At 39.3% G+C, this 17,500-nt stretch overlaps 1 protein-coding gene across 6 annotated transcripts in view; it reads left to right on the top strand.

The window, feature by feature from the left end:
- Window positions 1-16,668, top strand: part of ssbp3b (single stranded DNA binding protein 3b) — a 32,669-nt gene extending 16,001 nt beyond the window's left edge. Inside the window, exons 6-19 of one of the 6 annotated variants that reach the window (XR_009824819.1) lie at window positions 424-498; window positions 675-737; window positions 1,782-1,845; window positions 4,107-4,180; window positions 4,245-4,309; window positions 4,389-4,437; window positions 4,745-4,780; window positions 4,861-4,912; window positions 5,009-5,073; window positions 7,713-7,791; window positions 7,866-7,894; window positions 7,977-8,078; window positions 8,366-8,509; window positions 15,696-16,668. Coding sequence is in view for 4 of the 6 variants with exons in the window: in XM_062039424.1 (XP_061895408.1) it covers window positions 424-498; window positions 675-737; window positions 1,782-1,845; window positions 4,107-4,180; window positions 4,245-4,309; window positions 4,389-4,437; window positions 4,745-4,780; window positions 4,861-4,912; window positions 5,009-5,073; window positions 7,713-7,791; window positions 7,866-7,894; window positions 7,977-8,078; window positions 8,366-8,406; window positions 15,696-15,711 (810 nt within the window). In the remaining 2 variants the exon portion in view is untranslated. Of the gene's footprint in view, window positions 1-423; window positions 499-674; window positions 738-1,781; window positions 1,846-4,106; window positions 4,181-4,244; window positions 4,310-4,388; window positions 4,438-4,744; window positions 4,781-4,860; window positions 4,913-5,008; window positions 5,074-7,712; window positions 7,792-7,865; window positions 7,895-7,976; window positions 8,079-8,365; window positions 8,763-15,695 lie in introns of all 6 variants that reach the window. The other 5 variants (XR_009824818.1, XM_062039424.1, XM_062039425.1 and 2 more) reach the window with 5 other exon arrangements.
- Window positions 16,669-17,500: the final 832 nt, after the last annotated feature.

The raw sequence follows: 17,500 nt of genomic DNA, 5'->3' as shown, positions 1-17,500 counted from the left end.
AATGGAGGAGTCTCAATTAGACCCCTCGCTCTCTTTTGGATCAGCAGAATTAGCTCAAAAGTGTGCGCGCTGCCGCTAAGTGTTGTTATAAAGCTAATTGCACATAGCTTAATTGATGCTGTTATTTTGGGGGGAAATTAGCGCTGATAACATGCTGCATGCAGCAGGATTCTTAATGTCTTGATTGACAGGTGGGAGAGAGCCCACATCCTCTCCATGCCTCGTCTCTCATTCAAGGCCAAGTCCTCGTGCGCTTGCTCCTCTCTGCTCGGCTTTCTTTACCGCCGTTTTGTACACGAAACCGAGCTTGTTTTGTTTTGCACCTCTCGCTCTCTAACTGTCCTCTGCCCTGCAGTAACCCTGCTTATCTGTCTCTGTCTTTGCCCCATTTTCTCCCTGCCGTCATTTTGTGCAATGCCACAGGGTCCTCCTGGTCCCCAGGGCTCTCCTCACCCTCAGCCTCCTCCCCCTAACAATATGATGGGACCACACAGTCAGGTAACTCTCCCTTTCCCACGTTGGCCCTCTTTTTCTCTGTTGTTGCTGTCTACAGTCGAACACTGCTTACGACTTCATGCTTTGCTTTGTATCTCAGTCTAATGCTCTATGCTACCTTACAGAAGGAAAATTCACTTTTTAAATAGAAATCTCACACAGATTTTTTTCTGTCCTAGTCCTTCATGTCACCTCGCTTTGCCGGTGGCCCTAGAGGTCCCCCCATAAGGATGGTAAACCAGGTAAAGCATACACACACATTCATGGAAGCAAACAGAACACTCAGTTTATCAAAACCTTTGTACCCCGGTCCAATTTTGTAGTTTAAATGATTTTATTTTTATTTTTTGATTCGATGTCTTCTCACTGAAAATGTATTTTTGTGCTGTCTAAGAACGACACATCTACGGTCCGTAATATCATCAAAAGGTTCAGAAAATCTGGAGAAATCACTACACGTAAGCGATGATATTGCGGACCTTGGATCCCTCAGACGGGACTACATCAAAAAGCGACATCAGTGTGTAAAGGATATCACCCCATGGGGCTCAGAAACACTTCAGAAAACCACTGTCAGTAACTACAGTTGGTCGCTTGCACGTAACTGTAAGTGCAAGTTAAAACTTTACTCTGCAAAGCGAAAGCCATTTATCAACAACACCCAGAAAGATGAACTGATGCAAAGTGGAAAACTGTTCTGTGGGCTGATGAGTCCACATTTCAAATTGTTTTTGGAAACTGTGGACGCCGTGTCCTCCGGAACAAAGAGGAAAAGAACCATCCGGATTGGTATAGGACAAATTTTAAGGATTAACCAAAATATTCATTTGAATTAATTATGATTTTTTTTTTTTATGTTTATGCTCCCTTTTAAGCATTTATAAAGGCGCTAATATTGAAAGTCCCCCTGGCTCTCAGGGCCCCCCCTAACACCTCACCATGTATTTATCATTGTCTATACTGCTTATCCTCTTTAGGGTCTAGACTGGGCGCTGACGCCATAATTTTTCTGTATTTTTCTCAAGCTAACACACCTTCCCTATAATTCTATGGTGTTTACCACTATAATAAATGCCGATCTAGAGCATTCTTATCAAGTATATATTTATATATATATAAATACTGAATACTTGTTGACAAAAGTATAAATACTTTTGAGCAAGAATCCTTCTTTTGACACTTTCCCGTCATTTCTACCTGAAAATGTCATTATTGTATGAATCATTTTGGGCTCGACTGTGTTTTTGAAAGGTCTAATTATTGATATTGATATTTTCTCCTCGCAGTCCCCAGTTGGAGGACCAGGCCCTCATCCCATGTTGCCTAATATGGACCCCACACGACCGCAAGGTACGAATCGCCATTGTTTCATCCCTAAACAGTGCAGCATTATATATTCTCACATAGTGCCTGCATACATTTTTTTTACTGAACTAGAAATAGCTACTTGGAACACAAAAGTGAATACGCATGGCATTGCGGCATGAGCACACAGGCAACTTGAGTGCTACGTGTCTACATATTAGGGCTGTCTTGGAATAGATGAAAACTTGACAATTCGATTCGGAGGAGTCTGATTCGACTTATCAACCTTGCAGTCGAATCGTCTGACATTAAAACTCCCTGAGAGGGAGGCCAGAAAGTACCCGCTGAAGCTCCCTGTATACAGCAGTCGTTTTGGGAAGAGAGATTGATTGTGTGCATCATTTCCTCTTTAAATACTGTATTAGTAAAATATTATTGTGTGAAAAAAAAAGCTTTTAGAGAATAAGAAATAACTCTATATACTGTCACTTTCAGCCTTTTCCTCAGAACGGTCGTTGCTTCCTGGTGTGACGTCTTGTGGCTACAGGGTTGTAAAATTTTTGGCGGAAATCTATTTTTAAACATTTATTTTCGCGTCAAAATATCACTTCCACGTTTTTTGATTAAATATCAATATAAATACGATGTAAAGAAAATGTTGCTATTTTGGTTATTGTCCTAATTTTAACACACAAGAATATTTACTAATGGGAGAATGTTTCTGCATGGGAGATGTGATTGAGGCTTGTCAGGGCGCGATGCTGTCAAACACAAAGCTCACCGTGCCTTCAGCCGGCTGAGTCCCGTCGTCAACTTGGGTGGGAGTGTCACCTTGTCTCGGAGGTGTAGCTCTTTTATTTTAGAATTGAATAGAACAGATCTTTATTGTCATTGTACAGCCCTTTGAGACACTTGTGATTTAGGGCTATATAAATAAACATTGATTGATTGATTGATTGATTGTACATTGTACAACAAAATTGCAAGCAAACTCATTTAGTGCAAATTCATAATGACAAATAAGAACATTGGTACTAAGATAAATAGATAAAAATAAATACATAAAATACCAAGCACACAGCTCACATTCTTTTGTATGCCTTGTGTTCAGCGACACTATTGCCCTTGGATAGAAAGTGTTCTTGGACCTGTTTGTCCGGCATTTTATCATCCTGTATCTCCTGCCCGAAGGCAGCAGTTCAAAAAGTTTATGTCCGGGGTGAGATGGGTCCCTTATGATGTTTTGAGCCTTTTTGAGGCACCTGGCACTGTACAGTTCATCTAGGGAGGGGAGAGAGCAGCCAGTGATCTTTATGGCAATTTTTATGACCCTCTGAATTTTACGAATGTAATGATCCACCTGCTGGTTCACATACGGAAACTTTGTTACGGCTTTTACTTCCTCTATTTAGTCAAGTTTGATGTCCTCTTTGTGCTATACTAGAGCCGAGAAGGTCACAAATTGTGGTTTTGCCTTTTTTTTTCAAGATGGTAAAAAGTCTTTGTTTTGTTCACTTTAATGAAAGACTATTTTCATTTTATTGATGTATTGAATTAATTTTGGAATAATCACGTACTGTATATGTGCGAGAGCACATCCATGTGACATTAGTGACACCTAGTGACCAGTCAGTGTACACTACTACATAATATCATCTGTTTATTTCTCTTAAAAAAAACCTTAGGTTCGACTGATCGTCGGCTATGGGCAAAATCTTAACGAACAGATTTGACTGTGAAAATCCTTAGTCAAAGACAGCCCTACTACCTATAACAAAGATCAGTGGTTCAGAAGCCTTTTTCACAAAGTACAACCTCACAAAACACTTGGCTTTTCAAGTACCACCATAATGACCAACATTAAAGTACAGTAGCGCAGTTGCCCTAAGTATTCATTAACAAAATGGCAGATGATTTATTTAACAAGTATATTTAATACTTTTGACCGTTGTAACATTACACACAGTTTGAACAGTTACACTGTGTTTGAATACAGGAAAATAAAACACTGGATGAAGTGGTACTTTGGCGTACCACTAGTGGTACACGTACCACAGTTTGAAAATCCCTGACATGGATTGTTGTCCAGCACAGGGGGCAGCTTTACAACAGCTGAGTGGCAATCGGTAAAAGTCCACACTTTGATGAATCTGAGGGACCATTTACTGTATGCACCTCGGTATGTGCTGCTGTTTTGGTTAGCATCAGGGTTCAAACTAACCTAGTGATTCATTAAAGATAAGTTAAGGGTGTTATCAATGAGCTGTTCGCTTCCATCTTCTCATTAACTGTTTCCTTTCATACAGGTCACCCTAACTTGGGGCCCATGCAGAGAATGAGCGGCCCTCGAGGCATGGGGCCAATGGGTCCTGGCCCTCAGGTAGGCCCCTCCCCTCGAAACTGTTACATTTTAAGTTTTTTTTGTAACTATTTTGTTTTTTCAGAGCTTTGGTGGTGGGATGAGGCCCCCACACAACACCATGGGTCCCGGCATGCCAGGAGTGAACATGTGAGCCTTTAATTTAGTCACTCCGTTTTAAACCACAGTGCATCTTCATTCTGAGACTTACACGGCTTTTACCATTCAGGGGACCTGGGACTGGTCGACCATGGCCCAATCCTAACAATGCGAACTCTGTAAGTGCACACACACACACACTCACACACACACACACACACACACACTAACACACACATTTACACTAAAGACAGGGAAGTGCTGGTTCAGATTGCATTTGGATCTTCTCTCAGAGCGGCAGAAGTCTTAATGTGCTCCAAGGTTGCCATCTTGGGATGCAATTGTGGTATTATGTGTCACGTTTTCCACAGACAGCCTAATGTTGTTAAGATGATGCAATGATGAACGATGACAATTTGAGGTATACAACAGAGTGGTTTGCCTTCCCATCTCTGGTCAGTAATGCTCTTGTGTTTTGGGTTACAGATGCCTTACTCATCGCCATCTCCTGGCGCGTACGGGGTGAGAAGACATCATTTGTCTTTACACAAACATGTTGTAAACAAATAAGGTTTGAAGTAACGTGTTAATGTTTTTTGAAGGGAGCATCTGGAGGAGGACCCCCAGGGACTCCCATCATGCCCAGCCCTGCAGGTCACTACTTCCTGTTACCGATTATGCTAATCACTGTCAAGTCCATACATTATCCCGTACCATTTATATGTATGTATGTTTGTTTTATATATACAGACTCCAACAACTCTGGTGACAATTTGTACACCATGATCAACACTGGACCCGGCAACCGAAATAATGTAGGTTCCTCCTTGGCAATGTTTTTATATTAAAGTTAAAGTTAAAGTACCAATGATTGTCACACGCACACTAGGTGTGGTGAAATTTGTCCTCTGCATTTGACCCATCCCCTTGATCACCCCCTGGGAGGTGAGGGGAGCAGTGGGCAGCAGCGTAGCCGCGCCCGGGAATCATTTTTGGTGATTTAACCCCCAATTCCAACCCTTGATGCTGAGTGCCAAGCGGGGAGGTAATGGGTCCCATTTTTATAGTCTTTGGTATGACCCGGCCGGAGTTTGAACTCACAACCTACCGATCTCAGGGCGGACACTCTAACCACTAGGCCACTGAGTAGATAATTGTTTTATACTACCAAACATTTAAGGTTGCTCCATACTGGGATTTCAGAACAATTAGAAATAGAAATAATTCACTATAATTGTGCAGACAATGTTTTAGCATTAAATTAAAAGTATTGCAAGTGTAAAAGTAAGTGTTAGTATTAAGGTATAAAATCAATAAACCGCCCACGGGATAATGTGAAGGTAATTATCATCACTGTTTTCATCTCGCAAGTGTAAAAAGAAGTTAACCACTGGGACAACTACATAACGCTACATTTGATGAGTGGTTAAATTTACGGTGATGCTGGCGTTGCCATCATAAAACCTGTTAATTGTACAGGCAGCATTTTAGATAACATTCTCAACTGTCATGTCAAGTGTAAAAAGAAGTATCAGATATGCTTTCGTGTAAATTTTGTTCTGTTGTCCCATTATTAATGCCCATTCTCGCAATTACTCCACCTTGATACATTTTGAATATTTAAGATGCTATAAGTGACCGAGTGAATGTCAATATATGCTAAGCGAACTGAGCAAAACATCCACGTTAGCTTTGTGTTATAAGTGGCAAAGGAAATTAGTGTAATATCTAATAACTAGGGCTTTCAAAAATAACGAGTTACCTCATACAAAAATTACAATAATCATGTACATACTCAGATTAATCAAGCACATTTTTTTGCTCCTTTACCTTCTAATCTATTCTAACAATAACATTGCATTTGTGTCCAAATATTGGGGTCTTTTTAAGATTAATAAAACAATTTTAAGTTATTTGAAATTATGCAAGCGAGTAAAACTACTAGTAATTCTTAACCGTAATTAATCCAAATTCAAAGGTGTGATTTATCTGATTTAAAAACCAATAATTGTTTGACAGCAATACTAACATATCTCAATAATAATGCATTAATTTTTTTAACAATCTGTGAAGGGCCAATATAAAGAGCTACTGACCAAACTTGGCCCCTGGGTCCACACTTTGGACATCCATGGTTTTGAAGCATCCACATCTGCCGGCAGACTCACGTCCATATTTCCACAAACCCTATGATTTGATGCTTTGGCATTTGTTTAATTACCAGTATCAAACATTGTAACTAGGGATGTCCGATAAATGCTTTAAAATGTAATATCGGAAATTATCGGTATCGGTTTCAAAACTATCGGTATAGGTTTCAAAAAGTAAAATTTATGACTTTTTAAAACGCAGCTGTGTACACGACGTAGGGAGAAGTACAGAGCGCCAATAAACCTTAAAGGCACTGCCTTTGCTTGCCGGCCCAATCACATAATATCTATGACTTTACACACACACACACACACACACACACACACACACACACACACACACACACACACACACACACACACACACACACACACACACACACACACACACACACACACACACACACACAAGTGAATGCAAAGCATACTTGGTCAACAGCCATACAGGTCACACTGAGGGTGGCCGTATAAACAACTTTAACACGGTTACAAATATGTGCCACACTGTGAACCCACACCAAACAAGAATGAAAAACACATTTCGGGAGAACATCCGCACCGTAACACAACATAAACACAACAAAACAAATACCCAGAACCCCTTGCAGCACTAACTCTTCTGGGACGCTACAATATACACTCCCGCTACTCCCTAACCCCCACCGCCCCACCTAAACCCCGCCCACCTCAACCTCCTCATGCTCTCTCAGGGAGAGCATGTCCTAAATTCCAAGCTGCTGTTTTGAGGCATGTTAAAAAAAATAATGCACTTTGTGACTTCAATAATAAATATGGCAGTGCCATGTTGCCATTTTTTTCCATAACTTGAGTTGATTTATTTTGGAAAACCTTGTTACATTGTTTAATGTATCCAGCGGGGCATCACAACAAAATTAGGCATAATAATGTGTTAATTCCACGACTGTATATATCGGTATCGGTTTATATCGGTATCGGTAATTAAGAGTTGGACAATATCGGAATATTGGACATCGGCAAAAAAGCCATTATCGGACATCTCTAATTGTAACAATTATAAATCAGAAAAGACGAAAATCATCATTAAGTGGCTTTTGAAGTTAATTATTACGCTGTAATTTGATGACCGTTCTCTGCGTTGATTGTTTTTTTGTTTTTTTAACATTCGACACTTCTCTCAAATCTAAAAAAAAAAGTTAGCCGTACTATAAAACAAAAAAAATGAAATCATAAAACCTGGTGTCCTTCCTTCCTGTCAAATGTGTTTTGCACTCAAATGCCTTAAAGCGAAGACCTAACTACACGCTCTCTTGCTTCCGTTTTAGTTCCCCATGGGTCCTGGCTCTGATGGACCCCTGGGAGCCATGGCTGGGATGGAACCGCATCACATGAACGGGTCACTAGGTAAAACGGCTCCTGTTGTAATACACAAGACTGTTTTTGTTCATTCCTCATCTTAATGGTCTTGGTTGTTTTAGGCTCTGGCGACATGGACGGCATGAACAAGGTAAACCTTACTCGAAACATGCATGTGACCATATATAGTCTCTCTACGTGTCTAGTCCAAGCATTTTTTTTTTGTCTCACAGAATTCTCCAAACAATTTAAGTGGCATTAGCAATCCTCCCGGGACCCCAAGAGATGATGGAGAGCTGAGTGGGAACTTCCTCCACTCCTTTCAGAGCGAGAACGTAGGTCCTCCCTTTTTGTCGTCATTTGATGAACTTTAGTAAACATAGCATGAGGACATCCTCGAGAGTCTGCTGGTTTTGGGTTTTGATGGAGGTGGGGGGGGGGCAATGTTAGTATATATTGTATAATTTTGTGAAAAAAATCCACGAGCTATGCTGTTTTGATAACCTTATTACACAGCAGCCATTGTGACATAAGTATAGTAATAGTAAAACTGTGAATTGTAAGTTGGATGCAGTTAGCAGACAAAACACAAACAAAACTGGTTTTTCACCAAACTTTGCAGGGAGGTGGCTCATGGGTCAAGGAAGAACCGATTTCTTATTGGTGAGGATCTGGATAAAGATGCCGTTACAGGAATTGATTTTTCACTGTTGGCGCTTTTCCGCTGCGCAGTAACAGCTCGGCTCAGCTTTACTCGTCGGGGACGGTATTGTTTTTGTTATTTTTTTGGGTTCTTTGTTGTGGTTGGGTTTTTTTTTTACTTTTAAAACTATACTGTGTGAAACTAAAAAACAAAAAAACAAGCCGCATTGAATGCATCAATATGCTAACAAACACCAACAACAATGGAGGAAAACGGAGGTCTCGATGTTGGTAAGAAGACCAGTTTTATTCAAGAGGAGACTTGAGGGCCGCTGCAGCCAAGTGGAGACTGTGGGGTATAATACTGCCGCAACAGGGTAAGCTAACGTTAGCATGTGTGTTTATTGTTGTTATTTCTTTGTGTGTATCTTCAAATGTTACAATGACTGCTGCACCAGTGAGCGACCAGCAGTGGTTTACATCACTTGTATGGTATCAGCTCTATTAACTAGCAATAGTACCCGGTTGTACCTTTTTATCGGTCAATAGCTGGGTTGCATACAATGTTCCCTCTAAGGTGCGCGCCTGTGCAATTGCGCACTGCTCAAGCGTCCTCTGCGCACGGCAAATCTATGCCACGCACAAAATCAAATAACAAAATAAGCGCATAACAATTTTCGACACGACACGGACACGACAGAGAAAACAGTTTTCGTAATCATTGTTCAAATATTGTAACGTCTGTCGAGACGCTTTGAGGACATGAATTCCATCCATCACTTTACTGGGCAAAACTCTTTATTGTCGGCCATAAACACATCACCAAAACATTAGTAAAAAAAATTATATCTAGCAAAACTGGTCATTTTCTGCAGTACAAACCAGACCAAAAGCAACTTTGTTATATCAACAGCAGCCGCTCGCTCTTTCTCACTTGCGCCAACACATGCACATATGGCACTTAGCCAGTGATGCGTTTACAGCCACACAAAAAGTCGGACAACTCCAACACCACACATAAAGTGTCATTCCAGGTCGTTACTCTATGATTTACCAATCAAATGTGTGCTTATTCTACAGTCATTTATTAGGAATCTTAATTTATAAATATTAATCATGAAATTCTGTTAGTATATTAAATAAATACTAATAAAAATATATTTTTTACAAACAGGAAGTTGCAGGAATGTACACATGATCCCCTGTTTACATCTCATTGTGCAACATGTGAATGTTTTAATGGGAACTAAATGCAATGTCTGAAAGGGGTACAAATTAATTCCAAAGCAGGACCTCCACCCAGACAAACAATACAAGTACACAGTTCATGAAAAACAATATTTTTTGTTATTGTCATTGTAAGTGGGCCTAAACACTTATATTAGAAAATAACCTCATGGAAATGACTGCTGTCATTTGATTCTAATAATAAGAGAATGTAGTCTGTCTATCTGTGTTGGCCCTGTGATGAGGTGGCGACTTGTCCAGGGTGTACCCCGCCTTCCGCTCGAATGCAGCTGAGATAGGCTGCAGCACCCCCCGCGACCCTGAAAGGGACAAGCGGTAGAAAATGGATGGATGGATGGAGATTGAACTTGTTATTTAGTCAGGTTTGGGACAGGTGTGCTGCTGGTGTAGCCACAGTGTGCACGTCTGATGTTGCTCACATGGGCTCCACTGAATGCTCAGGGAGTTTTTGCGTTTGCTCACACACATGAAAAATTAGAGGGAACATTGGTTGCATATAATGTCATATCCGATTTTCTTCTTTGCGGCTTAATTCACACGATAGTCAAGCAGCTTGAGCGTAGCATTAAAACAAGTGAGAGTGATTGTAGAGTTTGAGCAGAACTCCACACAGAAAATGCCTTATTGCTGTTTTTGGGTGTTCCAGTCGTTCAAATAGAGAGATAGGAAAGAGTTTTAATAGAGCCCGGAAAGAAGTGGCTCATAAAGTTATTAAAGTCAGGAAAAAAAATGGAAGTGCGTAGAAGGAAATGGCTCTTAAAAATATCACTGTCACCATCTTGTGGAATACAATCGGACCATGCTCGTGTCTGCAGTGATCACTTTGTAAAATGTTTGTTTGAACATTTGATTTGTTTGAGAAACTTTCTGTGATGCAATCGAGTTGATTCACTACTACATTAGTAGTGTTTGAGAGCAGAACTAAGCGTGAAGAAAGGACGAGAGGCTGCAATTCTATGTGTTCTTTTGTGGTTACTATGCCTAAATGTAATTAAGGACACCTGGTTGTGCAAATAAACTGACGTCATTTTAAGTCCTAGTAATAAATAATATGATTGTTGGTCCAATCCACCGTAAATTAGATGAATAAATCTCTCGTAGGCTCAACAGCATATACGTACTGAATCTTGATATTACTAGCAAACTTTGCTGATCAACGGACATTTATAGCTAAATAATGATTAAAAACAACTGCAGACATGAATTGTAGACGAGACTAATATTCGTGGCAGGAAATTAACTCTAAACAAACATATCCTTTTTTTCATTAGCGTCACGATTACAGCAGCACGGCATTCGTTATTTCAATCAAATACGTTACTTCGCGATGCACGAATAAGTCCAATTTTGTCTTTCAATCAATCAATCAATGTTTATTTATATAGCCCTAAATCACAAGTGTCTCAAAGGGCTGTACAAGCCACAACGACATCCTCGGTACAGAGCCCACATACGGGCAAGGAAAACTCACCCCAGTGGGACGTCAATGTGAATGACTATGAGAAACCTTGGAGAGGACCGCATTTGTGGGTAACCCCCCCCCCCTCTAGGGGTTTCACAGATTAATGTTTAATTTGTGGACCCCTCCCGATGTAAAGACATGATTTGCCTCTAATCTTTTCTTCCCTAAATCCACGTGAGTGTCAAATGAAGTGAGGTCGTAGCCAGCGGTAACCTCTTAACGATGAATGTTTTTTATATAATGTGTGTGTTAAAAGTGTCAAAATCCACTCCATTCCATTTCAAATATTTCTCTCATGATCGCTTATATATTAGCCTCTAAACCTTTCAAAATATGCACTTATCCGGTAAATAAACAGTAGCCTAATAGGACTCTAGATTATCGCCGGAAGTGCCCGGATGAGCCTCTAGGTTACGTGATTGCAGCCCAGTTATAGAAAACTATCAGTAGTGAGGAAAGCCATGTACAGTCAGGTGCAGTGGAAAAACTACCCCACTAAATAGTGACACTCTCGACACTATTTAGACACTTGTTTTGCCATTTGGACAATAATGTGAGTTCATGGATAGTAAATCTATACTGCTGTACAATTTGTACACTAAATACTCTAACGTACAGTAGTACCTCAACTTACAAGCTTAATTGGTTCTGCGACACAGCTCTTAACTCAAAACACTTGCATCTCCAATCTCCAAAGTCTCCCACTGATATGAATTGAAATCAATTTAATTGGTGCTTGTCCAACCAAACAATGTCACAACTTTAACATGTAACTTTTATTTTAGAAAGAAAAAAATAACTTTTTGATAGCAATATTCAGGGTATCCGCGGGGGCTTAGAAAGTCTTTCAACAATTTGAGTTGAAGCCCTTAAAAATGTCTTAAAATTATCCTAAGACTTAGACTTAGACTTCCTTTTTATTGTCATTCAAATTTGAACTTTACAGTACAGATAAGAACAAAACTTTGTTGCATTAGCTCGTTGTAGTGCAGGATAAAAGAGCAATAAGGTGCAGATATAAATAAATAGATTACTGTACAGATAAATATATTGTACTTTTGCATATGCATCCACGTCTATGGATGTATGTTATATTGTCTTTATATTCCAGCCAGTTAATCCATTTTTGAGGGGATTATTATGATGCATTCAAGAGTCTTACGGCCCGAAGCCTAAAATCAGCACATTGCACATTTTGCAAAAAAACTGTTCTTTGGCAAATAAAAAAATGGCTGTTTTGATTTTTGCTAATATTTTTTTCATTTAGTTTACAATAGAGATGGTTCTGTTTTATTTAGTTAGTTTAACCGTTTTGTTTTCCGATGTGAAAGAGCAGTGAATGACTTATAATTTATTCTGGCCCTCCGATTTTCTTTGATGTCTTTGTCTCCTTTGTCCGTATATATAGGAAATGGGCCTAAATTATATTCATTATGGTCTTAAAAAGTCTGAAATTTGACTTGCTATTTTTACGGTGTAAATGGAAAAACGACACCACCGTTTTTTTAACGGTAAAATTCTGGTTGCTGAGCTGCCAGTATTTTTTTTAACCGTAAAATCTATTATTCTTGCAGTGTACAAATTGAAAGGATAATTTTCTTTGAAGTCATAAGACTTAAACTTCCTTTTTATTGTCAATCAAATTTGAACTTTATAGTACAGATAAGAACGAAATGTCGTTGCATTAGCTCATGGTAGTGCGGGATAAAAAAAATCAATAAGGTGCAGATATAAACAAATAGATTACTTTACAGATAAATATATTGCACTTTTGCATATGCATCCACGTTTATAGATGTATGTTATATTGTCTTTATATTCCAGCCAGTTAATCCATTTTTGGGGGGAATTGAGGGGATTATTATGAGAGTTCAAGAGTTTTACGGCCTGAGGGAAGAAGCTGTTACTGAACCTGGAGGTTCTGCTACGGAGGCTGCGGAACCTCTGTAGTAAGTCAAGCAGATATTTAAATACTTATATTTAAATATCTAAATATTTTTATCGCAACAAAACATGTTTGAAAGTGTGGTAGTAAAATAGTCGTTTCAATTATAGATATTAAGGTTGAAAAGATATTCAATTGCATGCAGTACATGTATTTTTTTCTGTCAAAATGGAAAGAACGAATACATTTATAAAGAAAGATGAAGTACTTTATTGGCTGAATAAAATGATGTAATGGACCAGATCTGACCCCCGGGCATGGAGTTTGACACCTGTGGTATAAAACAATGTATTTGTAAAATGTATAACCTATGTCATGTTATACAGTAATCCCTTGTTTATCATACATACCTGCACAATATAAGATTAGAATACATATACAGTCGTCCCTTGTTTATTGCTGTTAACTGGACATGACCGCCATAAATAAATTCCCGCGAAGTAGGAATCAAATACTACCTTCTAAATACGCAAAGTGTGGCTAAGTGAGCAGCAGAGAGAGACAGAGCGAGTGCAAATATCTAAAAAAAAAAAAAACGACAAAAATGCTAAATATAAAAATGTCAATAAAACAACAAAAAATACTTTCATTGCCGTCAGATATTTGTGAAAAATGATATCAGTAGAGCTGTGAGTGGGAGGGGCAACGTGTGCCTCAGGAAGCAACAGAGAGAGAGCACAAAATATCATGAAGTATAAATACCAAAATGTTAATGAAACAACAAACATTACTTTCATTGCCGCCAGATATTTGTGAAAAGTAGAGCTGTGAGGGGGAGGGGCAACGTGTGCCTTAGTAAGCAACAGAGAGAGAAAAGCAACAATGTAACAAAAATTATAAAAACAAAAATGTCTATAAACAACAAAAATACTTTCATTGCCGTCAGATAATTTTGAATGAATTCAGTAGAGCTGTGAGGGGGAGGGGCAACGTGTGCCTCAGTCAGCAACAGAGAGGGAGAGAGAGCGCAAAATATCAAAAAGCAACGATGTAACAAAAATTATAAATACAAAAATATTATTAAAACAACGGAAATTACTTTCTTTGCCGTCAGATATTTGTGAAAAATTAAATCAGTAGAGCGGTGGGGGGGGGGGGGGGGGGGGGGGGGGGTGAGGGGCAACGTGTGCCTGAGTGAGCTGCAGAGAGAGAGTGCAAAATATCAAAAAGCAACAATGTAACAAAAATTATAAATACAAAAATATTATTAAAACAACGGAAATTACTTTCTTTGCCGGCAGATATTTGTGAAAAATTAAGTCAGTAGAGCGGTGAGGGGGAGGGGCAACGTGTGCCTGAGTGAGCTGCAGAGAAAGAGAGTGCAAAATATCCAAAAGCAACAATGGAACAAAAAAGTATAAACACAAAATTGTCAATAAAACAAAAAAATTCCTGTCAGATATTTGTGAAAAATTATATCAGTAGAGCTGTGAGGGGGAGGGGCAACGTGTGCCTCAGTTAGCAACAGAGAGAGAGAGCGCAAAATATCAAAAAGCAACGATGGAACAAAAATTATAAATACTAAATTGTCAATAAAATTTAAAAATTCCTGTCAGATATTTGTGAAAAATAAAGTCAGTAGAGTCGTGAGGGGGAGGGCCAACGTGTGCCTCAATCAGCAACCGAGAGAGAGAGCGCAAAATATCAAAAAGCAACAATGGAACAAAAAGTATAAATACAAAATTGTCAATAAAACAAAAAAAATACTTTCATTGCTGTCAGATATTTGTGAAAAAAGTAGAGCTGTGAGGGCGAGGGGCAAGGTGTGCCTGAGTGAGCTGCAGAGAGAGAGAGCGCAAAATATCAAAAAGCAACAATGTAACAAAGAGTATAAATACAAAAATATTATTAAAACAATGAAAATTCACTGCTGTCAGATATTTGTGAAAAATTATGTCAGAGCGGTGAGGGGGAGGGGCAACATGTGCCTCAGTCAGCAACAGAGAGAAAGAGCGCAAAATATCAAAAAACAACAATATAACAAAAATTATAAATACAAAAATAATATTAAAACTAGGGCTGCAACTAACGATTAATTTGATAATCGATTAATCTGTTGATCATTACTTCGATTAATCGATTAATAATCGGATAAAAGAGACAAACTACAATTCTATCCTTTCCAGTATTTTATTGGAAAAAAAACAGCATACTGGCACCATGCTTATTTTGATTATTGTTTCTCAGTTGTTTGTACATGTTGCAGTTTATAGATAAAGGTTTATAAAAAAAAAAAAAAAAGAATAATAATAAAAATTGCCTATGCGCATAGCATAGATCCAACGAATCGATGACTAAATTAATCGCAAACTATTTTTATAATCGATTTAATCGATTAGTTGTTGCAGCCCTAATTAAAACAATGAAAATGACTTTCACTGCCGTCAGATATTTGTGAAAAATAAAGTCAGTAGAGGTGTGAGGGGGAGGGGCAGCGTGTGCTGTTTGCACTGACAGACCAGGAGAGATGCAGTGCTTGCATAAATTCAGTGAGAAAACGATGTATGGACGAGAAACTGCAAGAAAAGTATCGATCCCATCAAAGTATCCGTCCGATACCAATAGAAGAAAAAGAACACACCCAATGTTTTGTGCTTGTACTATTCATTGAAGTGCATCTCTAACTCCTCTTCCTCCCTCCTTCGTCCTCTGCAGTACTCTCCAACCATGACCATGAGTGTGTGACGTCCTCCTCCTCCTCCTCCCTCCACCCAGCCTCATTTGCCATCATTCCAAGGATTCGAACTCCCTCTCAGCCAAATGCATCAGCAAAGAATCAGGGATCCACACCTTTAAAACAAAAAGTGAAGGACAATTTTCTCCATATTTGTCAGCAACCAGCTACTGAATCCTCCCCCTATTAGTCCTCCCGTCTTTTACAGCAAACAATTGTTTACCTCTCGTACTTTTTATTATGAATTATCGCTTGGTGCAGGAAGTGTCTCCCCGCTTTCAAACACTGGAGAGTGTACATAGACACGTACAGTACATCGTGAGCCTTTTTTTATTTTCTACTACCGCTTCTCGCCACGACACGCTCGCCGCCCGCCTTTACGGATAGACGCCAGCCATGTTCGTCCCCCCGCTTTGCGTCCCATTACGGTCAGTCCGCAAACGAGAGAATAATGTCACACACTGACCCAACATTGCAATATTTTGTTCTATTTAATGATATTTTGTCCCCCCAAGTATGTCCAAGTGATCCCATTCAGGCCAATGCATGGATGGCGAGTACAAACATACTACCTACAATAGTGCTGCTTGAAAACATCCTAACTGTCGTCGCCACATTGCTGCATTTATGACGCCCTTTTTAAACCCCTCCTCCCCGCACATTTTTATGTCCCGGTCATTTTTTTGATACGATCTTTGACTACGTATATCCAAGGCCCCAGTTCTCCAGAGTTTAGTCCAAGCGCTCCCAACGGATTTTAGTCGGCATCTTTATTCAACTTAGCAGCAGTCTTGTAAATGTGATGAGGATTTTTTTTTTTTTTTTTTTTTTTGGTTTATCGTTCCTCCTGTGAACATTATACATGTCTGTTCTACGTTGCCTTTTATTTGCTTATATTTTTTTATTTCAAAATTGAGGAAAGATTGCTTGTTAATATAATTTTACAATAACTTATCTGCCTGCGTCTGTTTTTATTTGTAATTTAGTTGTTTTTTTTTCCACTCGCGCTGCAGGCACTCTTGGTATTTATTAGACAAATAACAGACAGTATCGTTCAACTGAGGCATGGAATAAAATAAAAATGGTGTTTTAATACGAAACATTACAATGATTGGTCTTCAGTTTTCATAAAGTGTGTTTTGTTTATAAAATGTAGTTCAAATCAATTTTACTACCCCTTATTAAAGTTAAAGTACCACTGATAGTCACACACACACTAGGTGTGGTGAAATGACCCTCTGCATTTGACCCATCCCCTTGTTCCACCCCCTGGGAGGTGAGGGGAGCAGTGAGCAGCACCGGTGGCCGCGCTCCGGAATCATTTTGGTGATTTAACCCCCAATTCCAACCCTTGATGCTGAGGTAATGGGTCCCATTTTCATAGTCTTTGGTACGGCTCGGCCGGGGTTTGAACTCACGACCTACCGATCTCAGGGCGGACAGCGCAGTCTGCTGAAAATGATGGAAAGCGCCACTCTACGTGGCAACCGACGCTGTGGTCAAAGTTGGAATTGCCACAAAAACAAATTTTTAAGATATTCAACATATCTTAGAATGTTTGCTGCCATCTGGCGGCTAAAGTGGATAGTGCGCCCCCCCTAATTCGTCACGTTTCATGTGTCAGGTAAACCGCGACAAATGGGGGCGATATGAATACCCTTTCCTACTGTAAATGAAATATTTTCATAACTAGAACATAACAAACCTGTGTGTTTTGTTTATAAAATGATACCCCTTTTTTTACTGAATATTCTGCTAATCCACCATGATAAATATTGTAATTTAC

This window comes from Entelurus aequoreus, linkage group LG27, assembly GCF_033978785.1.
Source record: "Entelurus aequoreus isolate RoL-2023_Sb linkage group LG27, RoL_Eaeq_v1.1, whole genome shotgun sequence".
NCBI classification, from domain to species: Eukaryota; Metazoa; Chordata; class Actinopteri; order Syngnathiformes; family Syngnathidae; genus Entelurus; species Entelurus aequoreus.
Note: the sequence above shows the minus strand (reverse complement) of the source record. Positions and strands in the feature narration are given on the sequence as shown.